General features: G+C 45.8%; 1 protein-coding gene across 2 annotated transcripts in view; it reads right to left on the minus strand.

Annotated features, from left to right (window-relative positions):
• The window catches only part of ATP8A2 (ATPase phospholipid transporting 8A2), a 526,913-nt gene that overhangs the window by 272,713 nt on the left and 233,089 nt on the right, over nucleotides 1-21,111 (minus strand). For both annotated transcript variants that reach the window (XM_067713702.1, XM_067713701.1), the window contains exon 25: nucleotides 7,188-7,360. In XM_067713702.1, the coding sequence (XP_067569803.1) occupies nucleotides 7,188-7,360 (173 nt within the window). The remainder of the gene's footprint in view (nucleotides 1-7,187; nucleotides 7,361-21,111) is intronic.

The following is a 21,111-nucleotide window of genomic DNA, read 5'->3' on the forward strand; positions in this document are numbered from 1 at the left end:
CGGATCAGGGATCGAACCTGTGTCCCCTGCATTGGCAGGTGGATTCTTAACTACTGCGCCACCAGGGAAGTCCCTATGTTGCTTACTCTTGAATGCATTATTATTGTACAGCAATCATCATGTGTCCTTGCAAAGACTGAGCTACAAAAATCTTATTCATAGTGATACTTAAAATAGTGAAAAAACCCCTCTTAACCTGAATATTCAACAACTAGGAATAAATTAAACCAACCATTGTGTTTTCATAACAGAACACTACAAAGCTTTTTTAAAACACATTTTATGTTACTATTTGCCGTAGAAACTGTGTAGCATCTTTTCACTTTACATATTGTGAACTGGCTAACGCTCTTTCAAGAAAAAGCATTTTAACTGAAAAAGATCTCCATTTAAATACCAATTGCTAACAGTAATGATCTCTAGTCTACGGGACTGTGAATGCTGTGTTTTTTCTTCTTGCTTATCTGCCCTTTCTAACTTTTCTCCACAAGAAATATAAATCACTCTACAGTTAGCAAAATCAGCCCCGAAAGTTTCTGGAAACATTGGTTGTTCTCCCCTCAGCCCTCTCCTCTGGAGTGTCTTTACTCCTGCGGTATCAGAGTAAGTACATACATGTTTATCTTCAAATCGATCCTGAAAGACAGAAGTCTAAACACATTGGAGAAAATAAACGATGTCTTCTGAGGTCCCTAATTTGCACAATCAGGGGGAAATCTCTGCTGTGATGTTTTCCTTCCACTCCATCTCCTGCCCAGAGACTCAAAGCCATAAATCACGTCTGCCAGGGTGGCGGCACTGGGGCCCTGAGCATCTCCTGTGTTTGCAGGGGGCTGCAGTGAGGCCATCTATCAGCTCCCTCACAAGGGGAGCCCTGATGACTCTTTCATGACTCTTTTCCTGACAATACAAACCTTTTAAACTTCTCAATGTTTTCAAGAGGTCGAAGTGTCCCCCCAGCTCCCATCTGTGCCTACAAAATTGATCCCCATTTTGACAGAAATAAAGAGCTGCACAGAAAAAGGGAAAATGAAAACAAGAAAGACGGTCGTTTTAAGTAAAGGAAAACAAGGAAGAGAGAACAGAGAACTCCTTCTTCAACACACTGAAAACGGTTTACCCATTTTCTACATGACTGTTATCCCCCTGGAGAATGGTAAATCCCACAAGACTTTATGCTAAATCGGTGTAAACAAATTCTACTTTTTGAAAAATGTGTTAAAAGCCAAACCTGTCATCTGACACTGAGTCTTGACAGTAATAAACATGGGACCATGGCTCTGCTGGCAGAGACAATTACATGACTCAAGAGCAGAGGCCCTGATCTCATTCAGATCCAGGAAGCACAGCTAACGCCTCTATCACCTGCTGAACCCGGGGGCAAGATGATATAATTTGTCTCAGGCTCTTATTTCCTCATTTATAGAAACCAAGACAACACTTATCAAAGATCAACAAATCGCGAGACTGCAGTTTCAGACCTCGACATCGTAATTTGTTTATACGGTTTAGTCTCTCTAAAAGTCCCTTGGATATAACATCCTGCCTGTTCCGCTATGAGAAGGCTCTGGCAACGGAGAGGAGTACCACTGTACTGTATCACTGAGACAGTAAACTAGGAGGACCAGTGGGGAGACCAGCAGGGATGAGGCAGTGCGGGGACCAGAGAGGATGGTGACCCGCTCAGTCACATTCCAACTAAAGGTGCCCAAGAACGTCAGTGTGAAAAATCCCAGGTGTAGATGGATCTACAGATCTGGAGCTCAAGGAAGAGGCCATGCTGGACACGCAGACTGGGAAGGTCATCTACTCTCAACCCTGACTACTCATCAGAACCACCTGGAAGTTCGTAAACTTCCTAGACTTCTGCTTTAATTGTTCTGGGGTACGATCTGGGGCTCACGACCTTCTTTGTTTGATGTCTCTCAACAAAAATTTTGTGCAAATAAATAAAACTTCCATCCAACATTTCATTTTTTTCATTCAACAAACATTTTAATTCAAGGGATGCGTTCTTGTGTTCATTTGCCTATATCTTTAAGGTAAAGTTAACATAAAATTAACCACTTAAAGTGTAACAGTTCAGTGGCATTTAGTACGTTCACGATGCTGTGCAACCATCACCCCTATCGAGTTCCAGAACATTATCATCGCCAAAAGGAGACCTCGTACCCACTCAAAAGTCACTCCCAATTCCTCCTCCCCCAGTCCCTGAAAACCACTCATCTGCATTCCCTCTGGATGCATGTGCTTATTCTGAATATGTCATAGGAATGGAATCCTATAATACGTGGTCTTTTGTGACCGGCTTCTTTCCCTACCTATGTTTTCGAGGTACATCCACGCTGTAGCACGTATCAGTGCTTCACTCCTTCTTATGGCTGGAAAAAAGTCCGCTGTATGGACAGACCGCATTCTGCTTGCCCATTCATCCATCGATCGACACTCGGGTTGTGTCCACCTTCTGGCCATTATGACTAGCGCTGAGGATCACTGATGGAGAAGGTGGATGAGCAGAGGGCACGCGCCAGAGAAAGACGCAGGGTGGGAATACAACAGGGTCAAGGGCAAACCCTTGGAAATACAGCATTTCCAAGGTGCTGTGAAAGAGTCCATGGGGGAATACATAACTAGGGAGAAGAGGGGGGTGTCACTGAAACAGAATCCAAGGGGAGCCCTGGATATCAGAGGCTGAGGACGAATCCAGAAAGGAATTGAGAGGCTGTGCATATGGCAAGATGGAGGTCTTCCTGGAGGAGGTCTGATTTCAAGGAGGAGGGGCGTGCACGAGAGGCAAGGGCTACAGACACACATTCATCATTCGCACTGAAGGCAAAGACCAGTCTTGTCTCTGTTCTCCTACGATGCCCAGGAACGGCCAATATCAAGCCTAAAATAAAGACCTTGCTGGACAAACCAGTTTACACCTCAACAAATAACACCCCTGCCAGACAACAGTAAACTGCCGTCCACATTGACCGGTAACTGTTCCACTGACCAGATGATGACTTTTTGAGGATTTTAACCACGTGTAAAATACTCGGGAATAGCAATGTGTAATTAGCAAAATTGTGTGATTCCAATCTCAGCAAAATCTTTAACAAATTCTTAGACTTTCCCTCTTTCTGCTGCCTGAAGTATTGTTTTAGTTTAAAAGTATTTATCCATTTTCACACAACCTTTGCCAGTCTCTGAATCAATACAGCTGGGAGACAGTGCATCACGATTTCACTGAAAAATTATTTTCTGAAAAAAAAATAAACTACTTTGTTATTGGAGAAAAGGGTAACTTTTATAACTATTGCATTTTAAAGATGAAAAGTGTGAAAAGGTGAACCTTATATTTGAAGTCACATATTAAATTTAACTGAAGTTTAAATTCTCAGTGAATAGAAAGCATGTCTGAAAAGTGAGTGCTTTAAAAAAAATTTTAAAAAAAAGTCTGTGGGTTCTTTTTTCTTTTCCTTAATCTGAAGTATGAGACCAGCCAAGAAACGTCTCCTGAAGGTAAAATAGTGCACCATCCTGGATTCCTTTTCTCAATTAGTGTTTCTATTTTGTAGACAGTAACCGTATTTAATTTGAAATTTCCTCTTTCAGTGCCAAGTCCAGTTTGAACGCCTTCCTGTGGAGCCGTTAGGGGTACAGCGTGATGTGACACACGAAGCCCTCTGAGCGCAGCCACAGTCAGAAGGGGAAAAAGATGTTTTTCTTTGGTATCAAGCACCTGGCAAGCAGAGCGCGTACTCGCATAGAGCCTGGAAGGCATTCCTGGCTCTCCCCTGAGAATCCAAATGGACTCGTTCTGATTTCCCTCTGAAAAACCATGAAGTTAGAGCACGTGTGCTATGAATTACAGTTTACCAGATTTTCCGCATCTCTTGCTGTTTCTGGTGTGGTGTGTCTCTGCTCACCGCCACAGCGCGGTGCCGGCTCCCTAATGTGGCAACTGCTGGGGACCGTTGACTTTCTCACCGTGACCTCAGGCTCTACGTGAGACAGTGACCACCTCGGGTGGTGACACTTCGTAGACATCAGGTGCTGCCTACCCAGCCACTTAACAACGTAGACCCAAAGGGGGAAATTGTGAGCAAGTCCTTCCCCATCATTCTTTCTAGCCTTCTTGCCCTGTGTATGTCCCTCATCTAAACCTTCCCAGTGGAATCCAGGAAAGAAAGCGCGGTGCCAACTGCTCAGAAAAGTGGGCTTGTTAGATAACGACACCAAAACACAAGGGACAGAAGAAAAAACGCTTCATGAAAATTAACATCTTTTGTGCTACAAACAGTACCACTGAGAAAATGAAAAGACAGCCTACAGAAGGAGAAAAAACATTTGTAAATTATATATCTGATAAATACTTTATCCAGAACATATAAAGAACTCTTACAACTCAATAATACAAGAGACAAATAATCCCATTAAAAAAATGTGCAAAGGACTTGAACAGACATTTCTCCAAACAAGATATATAAATGGCCAATAAGCATATGAAAAGATTCTCAGCATCGTCAACCATCAGGGAAGTGCCTATCAAAACCACAATGACAGACTTCCCTGGTGGCGCAGTGGATAAGACTCCACAGTCCCAATGCAGGGGGCCCGGGTTCGATCCCTGTTCAGGGAACTAGATCCCACGTGCATGCTGCAGCTAAGGAGCTGGTGAGCTGCAACTACAGAGCCCGCCTGCCGCAACTAAGACCCAGCGCAACCAAATAAATAGTAAAAAATTTAAAAAAACCCACAATGAGGAATCGCCTCACACCTACTAGGATACCCAATCAAAAGATGGATAATAACAAGCGTTAGCCTACATGTGGAGAAACTGGAACCTTCACACACTGCTAGTGAGAATATAAAACGGTGCAGTCGCTTTGGAAGCCAGTCAGACGGTTCCTCCAAAGGTTAAATATACAGTAACTTCCTGACCCAGCACCTTCCCTCCTGGGTGTGTACCCAAGAGAAATAAACACAGAAATCCATACAAAACCTCGTACATGAATCTTCACAGCAGCATAACTCATAATAGTCAAAGAGTATCAACAGGGCTTCCCTGGTGGCGCAGCGGTTGAGAGTCCGCCTGCCGATGCAGGGACGCGGGTTCGTGCCCCGGTCCGGGAGGATCCCACATGCCGCGGAGCGGCTGGGCCCGTGAGCCATGGCCGCTCAACCCGCGCGTCCGGAGCCTGTGCTCTGCAACGGGAGAGGCCACAACAGTGAGAGGCCCGCGTACCGCAAAAAAAAAAAAAAAAAAAAAAACAAAAAATAAAAAATAAAAATAAATTAAAAAGGGAGGGGACCACCATAAAACCAGGAAGCACGGTCTTTCATTTCCAGATGCTCTGATCATCCCTCACTGTCTCAGGTCCCTCAGAGCTGTACTGAGCGTCCTGACTTCCAGGCAAAATGGGCTTCTCATCCATTGTTTCAAGCGCATTTGAATCTGTTCCTCGCCCCCATGGTCCTCAGATGTCCTACAGCCACACGCACAAAAGCAACATTTCTCTCCAGCAGGGAGGCCCCACCAGCCTCCAGCGCCCCCTGGCCTTCGGTGGCAGGTTCCAAATTACGAAAAGGGATCAGGACAGAGAAAAGACACGGAATATCATTATGTGAAGACAGACGGTCAGGGCTCTGGGGGGAGGTGCACTCGTACAGAAACCAGTAGGAGGAGGGGGCAAGGCTGGGGAGACCTGGGAGAGAAGACCTTCCTGATGGCAGGGCAGTGGGGCTTGCCCTCAGACCGGCTGGGCATCCCCAGCGGGCAGGGTCCTGCAGTCTGGGCAGAGACGCGTGGCATCACCAGGGCCTTCGGGTAAGGCAGAAATGCCAAGGCCACTTGTCAATGTGACAACGGTTATTCTAACTGGACCAGGCTCAAACCCACAGGAGGCGCTCCTCAGAGACTAAAACAGCAAGGAAGTTCAAAGCATCTTGATAACAGGCTTCTGAGAAAGTATCAAAGGAAACAATGTAGGAAAAGTGTATAACCGTAAAATATAAGAACAGGCAGCAGTGAAATGATGAATCCAGCAATATGCATTGAGCATTTAACAACCACACACGAGGCGCGGCCTGAACACAGTGCTTTCAGAAACGGGAAGCTCCCCTCTCACCTTTCAAGTTGTTTGCTGCAAAACTGGGATGGTGCTGCTCGTCTTTATTTGGTTTATTCTCTTTATATCGTGCTTTGCTTTATTGCACTTCACCAGATACTGTGTTTTTTACAAATGGAAAGCTTGTGGCAACCCTGAGCCGAGCAAATCTACTGGTGCTCTTTTTTCCAGCAGCATCTGTTCACTTTGTATCTCTGTGACTCTGTGTCACGTTTTGGTAATTCTTAAAGTATTTCAAACCCTGGACAGCAAAAATGACCGCCGCTGAAGGCTCAGGTGACGATTAGCATGTTTTTAGCAATAAGATATTTCTGATTTATTTGTACATTTTTTAGACACAATGTTACTGCACACTTAACAGACTACAGTATAGTGTAAAAATAACTTATACACACACTGAGAAACCAAAAAATTCTCCTGACCTGTGTTATTGCAATATTCGCTTTATTGTGGTGGTCTAGAAACAAACCTATCGTATCTCCCAGGTCTGCCTATAATTTGCCTGACTTTCAAATCTCTATCAAAACTGGACCTTGTATAGCCAGTAGCCAATGGGTTGTTAACAATCCCACCCTAAAAACCCTTCCCAGATTTCGAGAAAAGCCAGCAGGGGCATCTGGTTAGATCTTAAAACAAATATTGTCACAGCACGGTCCCCAGCCAAAGCTCCTTGTGGACTGAAAAGCAGCACCGACGGTCCCTCAGGAAAGAGGCATCCAAACCCCACAAGACTTGGAAGGTGAGAGCATCCTTCCGGAACCAAGGAACCAAGTCCCTGGGACCCTTCTAACATCCCACGAGCTGGAGGCCGAGTGTTTCATTTTACCTCTGTGAATATGACCAGAGACCCTGGCTTTGATCACTCTGATCTGCTCAGAAGTCAATAAACAAAACAAAAATGCAAAAACCACTAACCGCCTTGCGCGCAGTCTGTGAGTGGACAGTTGAATGTGTATTATTGTTTTGCTTTTTTTTTTTCCCCAAAGCTTATTCCCATGAATGGTTCTTTCACGTAAACCCAGGACTCAGACAAGTCAGGATATGAGTCTCGGGCAGCCTCCGTGAGCCTACCTGCAGCATATGACCGCTTTGCACGAGAGGGCCAAGTCCAGGAAGCTTCTCCTGACCTCGAAGGACAGCGCGTACTTCAGGGTGTGCCCGTCGATGATGAGGGCCGCGTCGTTCTCCTTGCCTAGAAGACTCCCAAGGTCAGCGCAGTGCTGAGTAATGGCTGCCCGCGTGGCCTGAAACAAGGGGGGGGGGGGCGGACGTGTCACATTTTAATAAATCAAAAACAGAAGCTTTTAAAAAGCAGAAAGAAAGGCCCAGAAATCCGAAGTACCTTCCTTAAAATGAAAACATGCCCATTCTAATGTGAAACATGCAGAGCTCAGCTTGGCATATTTACACATTAAATGACACCGGCCTGCCCTCTGGGTCTGTGCTATGGGTGAAAACATCCCCATCGTGAAATTTTTTTTTTAAAGCTTTTTTTTTGATGTGTACAATTTTTAAAGCCTTTATTGAATTTGTTACAATATTGCTTCTGTTTTATGTTTTGATTTTTTTGGCCCCAAGGCATGCAGGACCTCAGCTCCCCAAAGAACCTGCACCCCCTGCATTGGAAGGCCAAGTCTTAACCACTGGACTGCTAGGGAATATCACATAGTGATATTTACATTTGATATTTACAATAACCTACTCTGGTTGCCGTCTATCCAAATTCTTCTCCATTGGAACTTTAATTGCTTAGGTTCTGATGACTATCTTTCTCTCCCCTCCTTTACACTACACACATATTATTCTTGGTGTCCCTAGAACAGGAAACTCCATAAAAACAAATACATTTTTGGGGAAAAGGTAACGTTGCTGGAGTTTAAATGCCAAGCATCTCTCAGTTCACACAAGGTCACCTTTAAAGCATCCAAAAGATATTAGAGGATATAAAAATAACACAAAAGATGAATTTCCATTCTCTGCTGAGATCTGCAGATTAAACCATTTCTCTCCACGTATCATCAGAGTAAGAAACGAACTGATAATTTTTTCATGTTACAAAAAATATCCAATAAATTAAACTGCCAATACGTTTTAAAACATTGCTACCAACCTAAATAAGTGCTTTGGTGTGATGTCTACGATCAGATGGAATTAAAGCATAGAACCACTTTTGAGATTTAAAAACAAGGACGTTCTGATCTTCCAACGGAATCTGTGATTACGAATAGGATATCAAGTTCAAATATAATATATAAAAGACAATTTTTGGTTCATGATTAAAAGCCTGCTTAAGTTAATCAGGGAAGTATATAGGTCAGCTGAAATTATTCCGTCTGGACAACTGTCCTTCGGCTATTAAGTTATATTTACATCTATCATCTGGTAACATAAATTACAATTAAGAAATATGTGGGGGCTTCCCTGGTGGCGCAGTGGTTGAGAGTCCGCCTGCCGATGCAGGGGACACGGGTTCGTGCCCTGGTCTGGGAGGATCCCACATGTCGCGGAGCGGCTGGGCCCGTGAGCCACGGCCGCTGAGCCTGCGCATCCGGAGCCTGTGCTCCGCAGCGGGAGAGGCCACAGCAGTGAGAGAGGCCCGCGTACCGCAAAAAAAAAAAAAAAAGAAATATGTGGAATGAACAGGGATTCTTCCAGCCCTCGTTAAACTGAGGATCAGCTACCATCACCAAGTGAGAAGCAGAACATACTATCTTACTGCTCGGTTACCCTTTAAACAAGAGACTCTGACAATATTAAAAAGCTGCACCTAAGGCACAGTTGGGGTGCTACGGTTAGGCGGCCTGGGGTCTGGCCCCGACTCTCCACTTACCACCTCTGTGACCTTGGGCAAAATACAGAACCTCTTTAAACAGCAGTTTTCTCGAGTGTAAAACAGAGCTAAGGATGCTCACTTCGAATACTCACTTCATAGCACTTTTCTTATGAAAAGTGAGCTACTCGGGGTAATCTACTTGGCATATAATAAGCATCCAGTAAAACCCATTCCTCTTCCTGTTACTGTTTATTCATGAAGAACTTCCTACACCAAGGAAAACACACACCTCCGCCACTTCAGACAGTGAATAAATGCCCTAAGTGACAACGCCTGCTTTGTCAATGCAATAATAGAGGAATTGATAAAATAATGCTCTAAGAAAAAAAGTTAAATTGACTTTTACTAAAAATAAAGGACACTTTATACTTCTTACTCTTGGTTAGTTGCGTAATCCCGAATCTCAAACAAAACATCTATGTTTACTTTATCTGTGCAAACAGCCTGCCCTTTAGAGTTTGGGTAGAGAAGAAAATTCCACCCACTTAGGGAAACCCCAGCTTGGCAGCCTGGGGGTGTCACCGGGGGAATCAGACAGGTCCGGGCAACTCTGGAGGGCGTGCCTGCCGGGGTCCAAGCACAGCAGACAGGAAACCCTCCTGGGAAACGTCTCGCCAAAGCAATCAGGCCGGTTTGCAGATTTGGTCCACGGACAGCAAGCCGGCGCCGTGGCAGAGGCTCAGACCAGCCCAGGGTCCTTCGAGGAAGAGGCTGAGGGCACAAGTCCCGGAGGTGCGCAGACCCTGCCTACGGCTCTTCTTTATGGGGACACAGCACCAGTGGAGCTACGCAGAGGCAGTGATATTATGAAGGGTGCTTTCTCTACTTGGGATTATTTCTGGAGTGTGCATGAGGACAGACCGGACACTGACAGCTCTTCTTCCTGGGGGAGGTCCAAGTGTTGGTGGTTGACCTATCACTGTGGGAGGCTCGGGCATGATGAGGAGGGATACCACCAGAAGAAGCCTGAGCAAAGGGAATATGATGGGAGAAACATGCTGAGAAAACTATGTTCCTGATGTTACCAAGGCGGTTGCCCCAGAATCATACCCCTGCCCTTCCCGGGAATGGAAACCAATAGCTCTTACCTAAGTTTCAGGAGGAAGCTGACAAGAACTGCTTAGAAACATCTAGGCCCAAGATGGCGGAAGACTTGACTGCCAGTGGACTTTGAGCCTCACTGTACACTCGTTAGCTGCTAAATGACACACCCACCAGTGCCAGGACAGTTGACAGTTGCCATGACAACAACCAGAAAAACCCAAACGACGACTGAAAAGGAGTATTACATCAGTTCCGGGTCCAAACACATCCCTATTCCCGGATAACCCCTGAATATTCCTGCTACTCTTTCCAAATCCCTCCCTTTCACTCTGACCCTCCTATATATTGGGTATACGTGTCAGCTTCTCAACCCAGTTGGCCGCTTCTCCATTCTTTGGCCGTTCGGTAAAGCTTGTGCTGTCCCAGTGTCAGCATCAGTCTTGTTACTGGCTGTGCGATCCCTCTTCCTCCCTCCACCCCTCAACCCTAGTCTCCCCCTCCAGCCACGTGAAGACACAGCATGAAGACAAACCAGGAAGAGAACCCTCATCAGGCCCTGGATCTGCCGGCACCTTGATCCTGGGCTTTCAGCCTCACAGCCATGAGGAGTGAATTCCCAGTGTTTAGGCCACCCAGACCATGGTACTTTTGTTACAGCAGCCCGAGCTGACTAAGACGAAAGGTCACTCCTGGAACTCACTGGCGAGCGGATATAGAGATGAAAGGACCATGTAGGTACAGTCAGTGCGCAAGCAACAAGCTGTCACGTTTACTGCGTGGAGTAAGGTTTCTACTTTAACATCGTAACTGCAGGGACAGCATACACAACACGGGAGACGAGGCTGTGAATGCATGGCGGGGTTGGGAGTGGCAGGTGGTCAGGGCAAGGCCTCTAGGAGCAGGCGATGCCCATGGGGGTAATGACCCCTTGGCGGTGCTGAACTGCACCCTGTAGAAACATGGCGGCCAAGCTGTCCACTTGCAGTGAGAACACCAAACATTCCTAAATCGCGCAACACAGATAGAAGAGACTTCACGTTTATATTCCATTGACCGGGCACTTTCTCACACGCTGGCAAAGAGTACAGTACATTAATAAATGGGTTCAACTGAACAATTACACGAGTCAAACCTATTACCGTCAACCAACCAAGAGGTAGTTACTGAAGTTCCTACTATGCTCTATGGTATCTACCCCCATAAGTCCTACAATACAAGCAGGGTGGCAAATACACACACAAAAGAATGAACTAATCAAAACCTAATATTCTCCTGATGGGCAGATTGTAGACCTCACCAGGATCATACCTTGCCTGGTGTGGCTCATTTTTGTGTTTAGCTGGAATTATACTAAATTTTAAATTCTATGAAGGCAGAAACTCCTTTTGCCAAAAATCTCTGATCACGAGAGCGCAAGGCAGGCGCGCCGTACATGTGCTGACTCCCTAAATTAACTGATGTGTCTAAGCTAAGCCTTCACTGTAATATCTTTAAGAGATTATTTACTGGTCTTCGAGGCATCTGTTTGTCTGACCTTCTTGTGGGCTATTCAGCCTTCCTGGTATATTTTTACGTTACATCTTCCTTAAAAACGATCGGTCCTTGATTCTTCTTATTCCATGTATCCTGGACTCTTTGCCTTCAATGTCCTCGAGGCCTAACCTTCCCCCTTACCTGAACCATCCTGTTCTCCCGGCAGTTCATCTGCTCAGAATCACACCTGTGCCTTTGAGACTGAAAACCTTTCCTACCACTAAACTCCCTCCAGATTCATCCTTCCAACTCTACCCTTGTCTCCAGCCTCTACTTTGGTCTTTAATTCCTACGTTTTCAAAGCCCACTCAGCAATAATCTTTGATCAAACCCAGACTAGCTCGGCCCACCACACATGTGTGGCAGAATATAGGTCCCTTCTGTGCAATTCTCGAGCAAGCCAATCGGAGGTGTTAATATCCCAAACAGTTCCTTATTCTCAAATGGACCGTGGTTCAAAAGTCTATTTGTGAGTTAGTTATTGGGCACTTAGACTCTATTTTCCCAAAGGAACGACGTTACAAAGTGTGGCTGGATCCCAGGGCCTGTTAATGCCTACTTAGCCCAGTTGCTAAAATTTATACTGCAGTCTCTGATTTTAATAAAACACCGACTACGGAAGTTACAATGGACTTGGCTGTTAGCGGGGGCACAGGGAGCCGGGGCTGGGGCTTCATTTCCTGAAAGTTACGAAACATCCCGAAATTCTTCATTAGAATTTGCCTTTTAGGCATTATTATGAAAAAATATATTTCCAGCTTAGCATACATGTTCTTCCATTTTGTTTTCCTTCACGATTGAAAACACACATGACTTAAAGCCAAAAGTGGGCAACTCTGAGTAAAGGCTGATCTCTGAGCCACGCCAGACACTCTTCCCCAGACATGTTGTACGATGAACCCTGCGCCTCTTATCAGTAAGGTCAGCACTTGTCTCTGCCTTGCCGGGTTTTTAAATAAGATTCTATAAACACCATAGACAGTGCTACCCTGTGATCTTGGGAAATGGTTGTCTCTCTGCTGATTCACAGATCAGAGGTTCCTCTGATGGCCCCTGAGCACAGCTGAAGCGCACCCCGCTCAGCCTACAAGCAGATGGGACCTGGAAGGCAGTTCTACTGTTAATCACTTTAGATTCAATAAACAAAGCGGGAGAGACAACCATTTCTAGAATCCGGATGCATTTTTACCAATTTGCAGATATCAGGAATCTCTCCTCAAAATTAAACAGTGCCGGCAGCGGTGAACCCTGTCGAGGCAGGTCATCGTCTCCTTCCCCGAGCTCGGCAGTGTCCTGAGGAATTTCTGAGACGCCGTGGTAGCAGCAGCTGCCTCAGCCCTCACTTTGATGTTCTGCAAATTCCAACGGGCGCAGAGCTGACGATGCTGAAAAGCCAGGATGGCTCGAGTTTCAGGAGCAGCAACTCAACCAAATCACACTCAGCCTTAAAGTTCAGGAGCAAAGTACCTTCTCCTGAATGAACCTTGGGCCTGTGAGCCTCTAACGGTCATGCTCATCCTCTAGACCACAGGTTCAAGAGAAGAGGAATCTGTAGATAAGAGGAACCTATTAAATGTGTCATGTTTCAAGGACTTCCTATAATACAAATCATTTCAAGGAAGATCAGATTATACTTCACAGGCATGAAGCAAACATCCTAAAGAGATAATGTGGACTCTTGCTACAGGTACCCAGGTGCCTGCCTGGTACCCTCAGATCACCTTTTATCACCACCCCCATCAGGCTTTTCTCTACACTGGCCGTCTCTACCTCCCATAGAAGGTTTCCATTTCTGATTAAAAAAAAAAAAATTATCTTCTCAGTGTAAACCTACTCAATTTACTGAATTCACACTAGCATATAACCTCTACAGAAGTCTTTTTGCTTTTGTTTTGTTTTTGTTAATCAGCTTCTTTGAACCTCTTCTACAATGAAAATACAGAAGACTTCCATCACCCCAAATGTCCCCCCGAGCCATTTTGCAAGCACTCCCCTCACCTCCCCCACCGCCAGAATCCAGCCATCATTGATCCACTTCTGTTACTATAGTTTTGCCCCTTCTAGAACGCCACACAAATAGAATCACAGTTGCTAGTCTTTTCTGTCTGAACTATTCACTTAGCCGAATCCTTTGAGATCTGTCCAAAGTTTCTGCACTTATCAATAGCTTATTCCTTTTTATTTCCAAGTAGTATTCCAATGTATGACTATACCACAACTGTCCACTCACCTGTTATTATACATTGGGGCTGTTTCCAGTTTTAGGATATTCCAAATAATTCTGCTATAAGTATTCGTATCCTAGTCTTTGTGTGAACATGTTTTTATTTTTCTTGGGTAGATACCTAAATTGAAATTACTCCGTCATACCGTCTATACAGATACATGCGGAGCACACGCATGTTTAACTTTATGGAAACCATGAGACTGTTTTCCAAAGTGGCTGCACCGTTGCCTTCTCAACGGTCCCATCTGAGCATTCTAGCTATGCCGCCTCCTCGTCGACACTGACGCCAACGGTCTGTTTAACTTCAGCCTTAGATTCTAATGGCTATGTTGTGTTAGCTTTAGTAGTTTAAATTTGCATCTCCCAAATGACTAACGGTGTCAAATCTCTTTTAATGCTTTAGTGAATTAAATGGATTTCTATTTGCTGGGATTGCACGGCATCCAACTAAGCACAGTGGAATAATTTACGTAATACACGGGGAATTTTTTTGTTTTTTTTTTTTTGCGGTACGCGGGCCTCTCACTGCTGTGGCCTCTCCCGTTGCGGAGCACAGGCTCCGGACGCGCAGGCTCAGCGGCCATGGCTCACGGGCCCAGCCGCTCCGCGGCACGTGGGATCTTCCCGGACCGGGGCACGAACCCGTGTCCCCTGCATCGGCAGGCGGACTCTCAACCACTGCGCCACCAGGGAAGCCCACGGGGACTATTTTTTATATAGGGTAATAACAACAGTGTACGGAGGCTAGCACCAAGAATCTCTCTTTAGGGCTGGAGACCCTATTTTTTCAGTTCCTTCTTTTCTTTTTACATCTTCCATCTCTCAAAGATCCACATTTTCCTGGAAAGGCATCCCCGGCAAGATTAGAAGAGAGATTCAGTAAGTGGGGCACGTGAAAGAAGCTGGGCAGCAGCTGCTCACCAACAAGTATCATTTTTAAGAAAGAGACCATTTACTCTCTTAGGCTTCAGAGCCTAGAAAGTTTGAAAACTATCAATCACCACTATTTATTGAAAGAAAATTTGACTAACAGTTGTGACAGAGCTCAAGTCACCGAGGTTAAAAACCTCCCTGAAAATATGTACTTTCTTTCGCTTCTCAAAGGATATTAAATAGCACACCTAATATGCTTAATTTATTTTCTGCCGCAAAACTAGATTTTGATGTTAGCGCCAGGAATCCTTTTACATACTAAACAAATGTGTTCTTGCATAGCTGTGTATAATAAGATCTCAAAAATAATGCAGATGCGTGAAAAAGCGTTTGCTATTTGAACCTCTACTATGGAGTCTTTTTGCAGTTTTTAAGAAAGGAGATAACCCTTTTTAAGAAATGATTTCAAAGTGGGACCCTCCCGCAGGAAGAATGTGACATCCCCATTTGTGAGGGATCCCTCAGCTGCGTATAAAATGACCCTCTCTAATTCCACGGAACAGTTGCTTCTCACACATCTGTCCAGAATGGATCTCAGGAAGTCACTGTCTATTTTGGGGACACAATGAATCACATTTAAAATCATCACACTAGATAAACAACAAGGTCCTACTGTAGAGCACAGGGAACTACATTCAATACCCTGTGATAAGCCCTAGTGGAAAATAATACGAAAGAACGTATGTATGTATAACTGAGTCACTGTGCTGTACAGCAGAAATTAACACAACACTGTAAGTCAACTATACTTCAATAAAATTAAAAATAAAGAACTCATACAACAGAAAAAAAAAAGTACTGTCAGTGATTCTGAAAGAGTCACAAATAACACATTAATCTCTAAAGTACCTTATGCACTCCAAGCTTCTCGGGCACACCCCTCCCAAAAAGAATCATCACACTCACCAGGAATAATTTTACTGTCAACATAACAACCTCAACTTAACTACTTAATTTCCTGACCTTTGGAGATTTACATTTTTAACTTTTAACGTATCTACATTATATATCTATAATAGAGGCATTGGTTTAACTATTTCTGAAGTGGCCTTGATTCTTGGACGGATTATAAAGTGCCCAAAGCAAACACAATGGTGACTGAGTTTAGAAATTTTAAAACAAAGTACTGCAGAAAAAGTTGCTGGAGTATTTTTAATGAACTGTGTGATTAAGTATGTCAGCTAAACTTTGGCCAAGGAAGACAGAGTGCTATTAGTCTCACACAAAAAGATAAAATACCCCAACAAGGACCCACTGTATAACACAGGGAACTATACTGAATATTCTGTAATACTGAGGACTACAATACGCAATAATAATAAAGGGAAAACAATTTGAAAAAGAATACATACGTATATATACATATACATATATATGTACGTGTAACTGACTCACTTCGCTGTACAGCTGAAACTAACACAACATGGTAAATCAGCTATACGTCAGTTAAAGAAAAGATAAAATACCAATTGCAAACTGAAGATCTACATTTGCTCCACAGTGACAAATGCTAACATCTGTTACGCCCTCATAGGGAGCACGTCGTAGGTACCACAAAATCATCTCAATGCTTGACCTACTTATTTGCTGTATGGTAAGACCAATGTCTTAATAAACATACGCTAACCTTAAAAATAAACCTTATGGATGCCATGTAAGAAAATAAACATGATAGTATTAATTTCCCGACGTTGGGTTGATTTAAGCTTTTCACGTTACTATTTCGATGATACAGCCTTTGCACTTCCTACTTCTAAAGGCTTCTGGACTCTTAGAGGAATTATAATGTGTCCAGACTGTGTTTAGACCGGTGTGAACAACAAAAACAGTAAAAAACCAAAACATTTCTGAAAGAGAAATAGTGAAGGCAGATCACGGAAGATCCCCAAATGCACGTGTGGCAGCAGCAGGCCGTGCTGACAGGCAGTGAAGGGTGTAGCCACGCGAGAAAATGGGCCCTTGGGCTCCCATCTCGGGTCCATGGAGGCGAAAGCACGGGACACGAAGGGCTGGGCCTCGCTGCCGCCCACATACTCCCCAGCCACAGCTGACCCACCCTGGCCCGGTTCTGGAAAGAGCCTGTCCACGGGTCCTCTTCAGTTTTCCTGGAATCACTGTCGTTGGGGAGAACAGGCTGTCACGTGCCTACCAACCTCTGCTCTGTTAGGGAAACATCTCATGTCGGCGTGGGACACTGTCACACACTTACACACTTCCTAAACGATCGCCTCCAGTCGGAAAAGTCAGGGGCATGTTCCATGACACACACGTCTTCAAAATCAATAAATAAGACCACATGAATCAGTAAAAGTGTAGGAAAGGTCTCGTTTCCACGGGAGACCTCCACACTGATGACGGAGCGGGGAGGAAGCCTCGTCGTGTTTCATCTGGGCACCTGGCCGAGAGGCAGACCCCATGACCAGCCAGGGGGGGCGAGGGCGGGCAGCCTGGGACACTCCTCACCAGGCTCTCCGCAGACTGGCAAGGACTCAGGGTTATGGAGATAAAGTTGACACTGAAATACAGAGCAAGGACAAAAAGCCTCCGTGTCACCTTCACGCATTAAGGGTCTATTATGTGCATACGCTTCTGGGGGTAGAGAGGCCCAGAGACAAAGAAAGAGCCTCACAGACGACACACAAGTGCCAAGAATCACCGCGTGCGCACATCCAGGCCGCAGGCCTGAAGGCCTGCGAGGCGCGGGGGCCCCAGGCGTGCATTGGGGTGCACCGGGGGACAGGCTGGCGGGCTGCGCTGGGGGAAGCAGGAGGACCCCTTCCCAGAGCCTGCAGGGAGCTGACGCGGGCTCCTACGTGTAAAATGCCCACGGGATGACACGCGTGCAAGACGCGAGGAGGACACCAAGCAGCTGAGGGGCCTTCACGTGATGAGGGTCTCGCCTTCGTCGGGATGACAGAGACAAAACCAGGAAAGGCGCTGAAGCAAAACACACGCGGTGCTCGCTGAACAGTCAGAGGCCGAGAGGCAAGACGGGGCTGAGCTAAGCCTCTCGGCAGGTGGATAAACTGGGCATCACCAGGAAAGGCACGGGAGGATGGGGGGGGTAGCCCGGGACTGGGGGTCAGAGCAGAGCGGATTTGGTTTAAGAGGAAACCCCTGTCCCCTGCGAGACCGTGGCGGGCAGGCCGGCTGGATGGCGGGGAACACCCGGCTTTGCTCTGGGGGGCTCTGCTTCTCGGAAGCCACGCCGGCCACTGCGCCCGCAAAGTTCCCACGGAACATCCGCAGCTCGTTCTGTGTGGGTCACATGACCTCTCCATCCACGCTGCCCCGAGAACGGAAAGGAAACCATCTGGGCAGTTTCCCTGCTACTCCTCAGGGAGCAAAGCCAACAAAGCACATCGCTCCGCAGGTGCTGAGCTACAGCCGCCGCCCCCCGGACACTGACCCGGGCAGAGCCATCGTCCGCTGTCGGCTGAGAACCACCTCCGCTCTGCTTGGTCCCCTGCGCGCATCATCACGTGCCCGCGGTCACGGGCTTCCAACTGAAGCTCTCAGAGGCCTGGAGGCGTCAGCGTCCTGCACCACTCACACCTTCAGTAAGCAGGCGTGGATGTGACTGAGACACGGCCGTGCCCCCAGATCCAATCTCCCTGGGGACACGTAGGGGGCACATCCACGGGTGCACATGCCAGGGAGGAAGGTCAAGCAGAGCAGGAAGCAGGAGTCCATCGGAAACTGGACACGAGTGGCCACCGTCAAGGAGACACCAATTTACAGGCCAAAGCACAACAGTTTACGCTTAACTGGACAAAAGGTCCCGACGTCCATTTGAGGCCAGGAAATATAACCCATAGGTTGCCTTTAGGTTATTCATTCCACTTTAAACAAAACAAAACAAAAAAACCATTTCACCCAAAATTAAAAAAACAAAAATGGGCAATTTCACACGAAAGCTCTGACACCAGTTTCTCGAAAACTACAGCACAGGGGACCCCTGGGCCCACGTCCTGCATGGCCGCTGCGCCTGAGATGCAGGAAGGAGCTCTCCTGGCTACGACGCCTCCCCTCCGCACCGACTGCCCCTCAGTACTGGGCACTGGGCATCACGGGCTCCTGGGAATGTGCTGCTCTGTTTCTCTGCCCACCTGCCACTAAAAGTGGGAATAACCGTGAGGAGGGCGGCCACGGCCCCCTGGTTCAGGGATGCTGATGGACCTCAAACATTCCCTGCACGTTCCTGGCCCTGCAAGACTGTACTGGACCCACTCCCCTTGGTGAGCACCGTCTTCTTTGATCTTTAACGGGACACGACTGGTGCAGAGACACGCTCCCCCGAGGGCTCCGCCCGGCTTCTCTCAGCGCTTTCCGGGCTGTTTCTAATACGGGTGCAGGGCTCTATGTTCCACCCAGCTGACAGAGGATCAGCCTCTACAAATAAACTAGTAATTTTGAGAGAACATACAAATTCCCAGATGCAAAACCCAAAGGGATCCAGAGGAATGACTTCCTGAAGCTCCTTAGACGGCTTTCTGCAGAGATGTCACCTCTAACACACACACACACACACACACACACACACACACACACACACACACAGACACACACACAGCTTTCCAGATGGCTAGCATTTCTACAGGGAAAAATAAAGCGTCCACTTTACTATTAAAAACTTTGAATAAGATGGCATACTCGATGCAGTTAGGGACTTCTAAAGTGCCTATGAGAGCTTCCTTCTTTATATATATATTTTGGGGGTCCCAAGTCTTAGTACTAAAAGCTTAAAAGAAGAGATGAAAAGCTATTCTGCGAAAAATATATACATACATCCTATATATTATATATATGGCATATATGATATATAAAATATATATATAAAATACTTATATACTATATACACTACAATATACCATACCAAATAGTTTTATATATATATATACATATATATATATATATACACACACATCACAAACCATTTTTGTTAACCTTACTAAACTCTATTCAACAAGTACTACGCTGTTACGTACAGGTGATACTCAAAGTATTGGGGGTATAAAGATATAATAGATTCCCCCCTGCCCACAAGTCTTTAAGAAGCATGCTTTCTACCAGGGACACAAGAATGGAAATGCTTGATTTGGTCAGAAGAGTAGCACAGGTCTACCAGACTGAGCATGTACTTCTGTGTGAATGTTGGTAGGTGGGACAGACAGTTTGCAATTATCCGCAGACCCCACCACTCCTTAACGTACTATTACAGAGAGCTGTGAAAAAAAAAGAATAATAACGTAAATGAAAGAGAAATAGATTCTAACGGGAGAGAAACAAGGAGCAAGAGAAAACTACTAAAAAACAAACAAACAAACAAAGCCCAGAGATTAGTTTATAATTGTCAACCTTTAAAGAGAACTAAAGAGGAAAATTTAATACTGGAAAATTTAGCAGCATTCACAATGGACAAAAGGGTACCCCAGCAAAGAATCAACTCTGCAAAGGAACTGCAACCTGACACCTGTCCTCACCCATCAGCACCCATGGAGGAACACCTAGACACCCCCTGGGAAGCTAGGCTTGGGGCGAGGGGGAAAGATCCTGGGTTAAGAAAGGTGAATTTCTTTTAATTTTTAAAATTTTTAATTTAAGCATAGTTGATTTAGAATATTGTGTTAATTTCTGCTGTAAAGTGATCCAGTTATACATATATATTCTTTTTCATATTCTTTTCCATTATGGTTTATCACAGGATATTGAATATAGTTCCCCGTGCCCTACAGTAGGACCTTGTTGTTTATCCATTCTATATTTAATAGTTTGAATCTGTTAATCCCAAACTCCTAATTTATCCCTCCAGAAAGCTGAGTTTCTGCATCGTATAAGGAAACTGACTCAGGGCTCAGCTCAAGGACGTGTGTTACCCTCAGGGCACTCAGCAAGCCCACCTTCTCCCCATTTGCTGCCGGACCCTCTCACCATCTGCCCTCCTGGGGAGGAGGGATCTCTCCGCTGATGCTTTCACTGCTACCTCTCGAGGCTCAGGTGGCTGACCTGCAGATATGCTCCAATCTTTCCTGAGGGAAAGGATGGCGTAGGGGAGGGAGCCCTGCGTGCGGAGTGGAGTCTGGGCCAGGGGCTGGGCCAAGAGCCACACACGGTGAGGCCGGGGTGAGGAAGAGTGGAGATGAAGACTTCAGGAGCAGAAATACCGGGGTGGGGGGTTGGTAACAAAGCCAGGCCGTGGGAGGGGCCGTCACCTTCAACAACAGCCGGACGACCTTTGTGGAGATGGAGACGGCGGAGAAGGCCAGAGGGATGAAGGGAGCGGAGGGCGGGTGGACATACGGTTCAATTTTGGAGCCTGTTAATTACACGAGGTACCTTGATCCATCCTTCTCAGATGCACTTCAAAGCCTAATAAACTCCTCCAAGACAAGTTTTAAAGGTTTAAGTTATTCCCAAATTGAACA

This window comes from Pseudorca crassidens, chromosome 18, assembly GCF_039906515.1.
Source record: "Pseudorca crassidens isolate mPseCra1 chromosome 18, mPseCra1.hap1, whole genome shotgun sequence".
In the NCBI taxonomy this organism is placed as follows: domain Eukaryota; kingdom Metazoa; phylum Chordata; class Mammalia; order Artiodactyla; family Delphinidae; genus Pseudorca; species Pseudorca crassidens.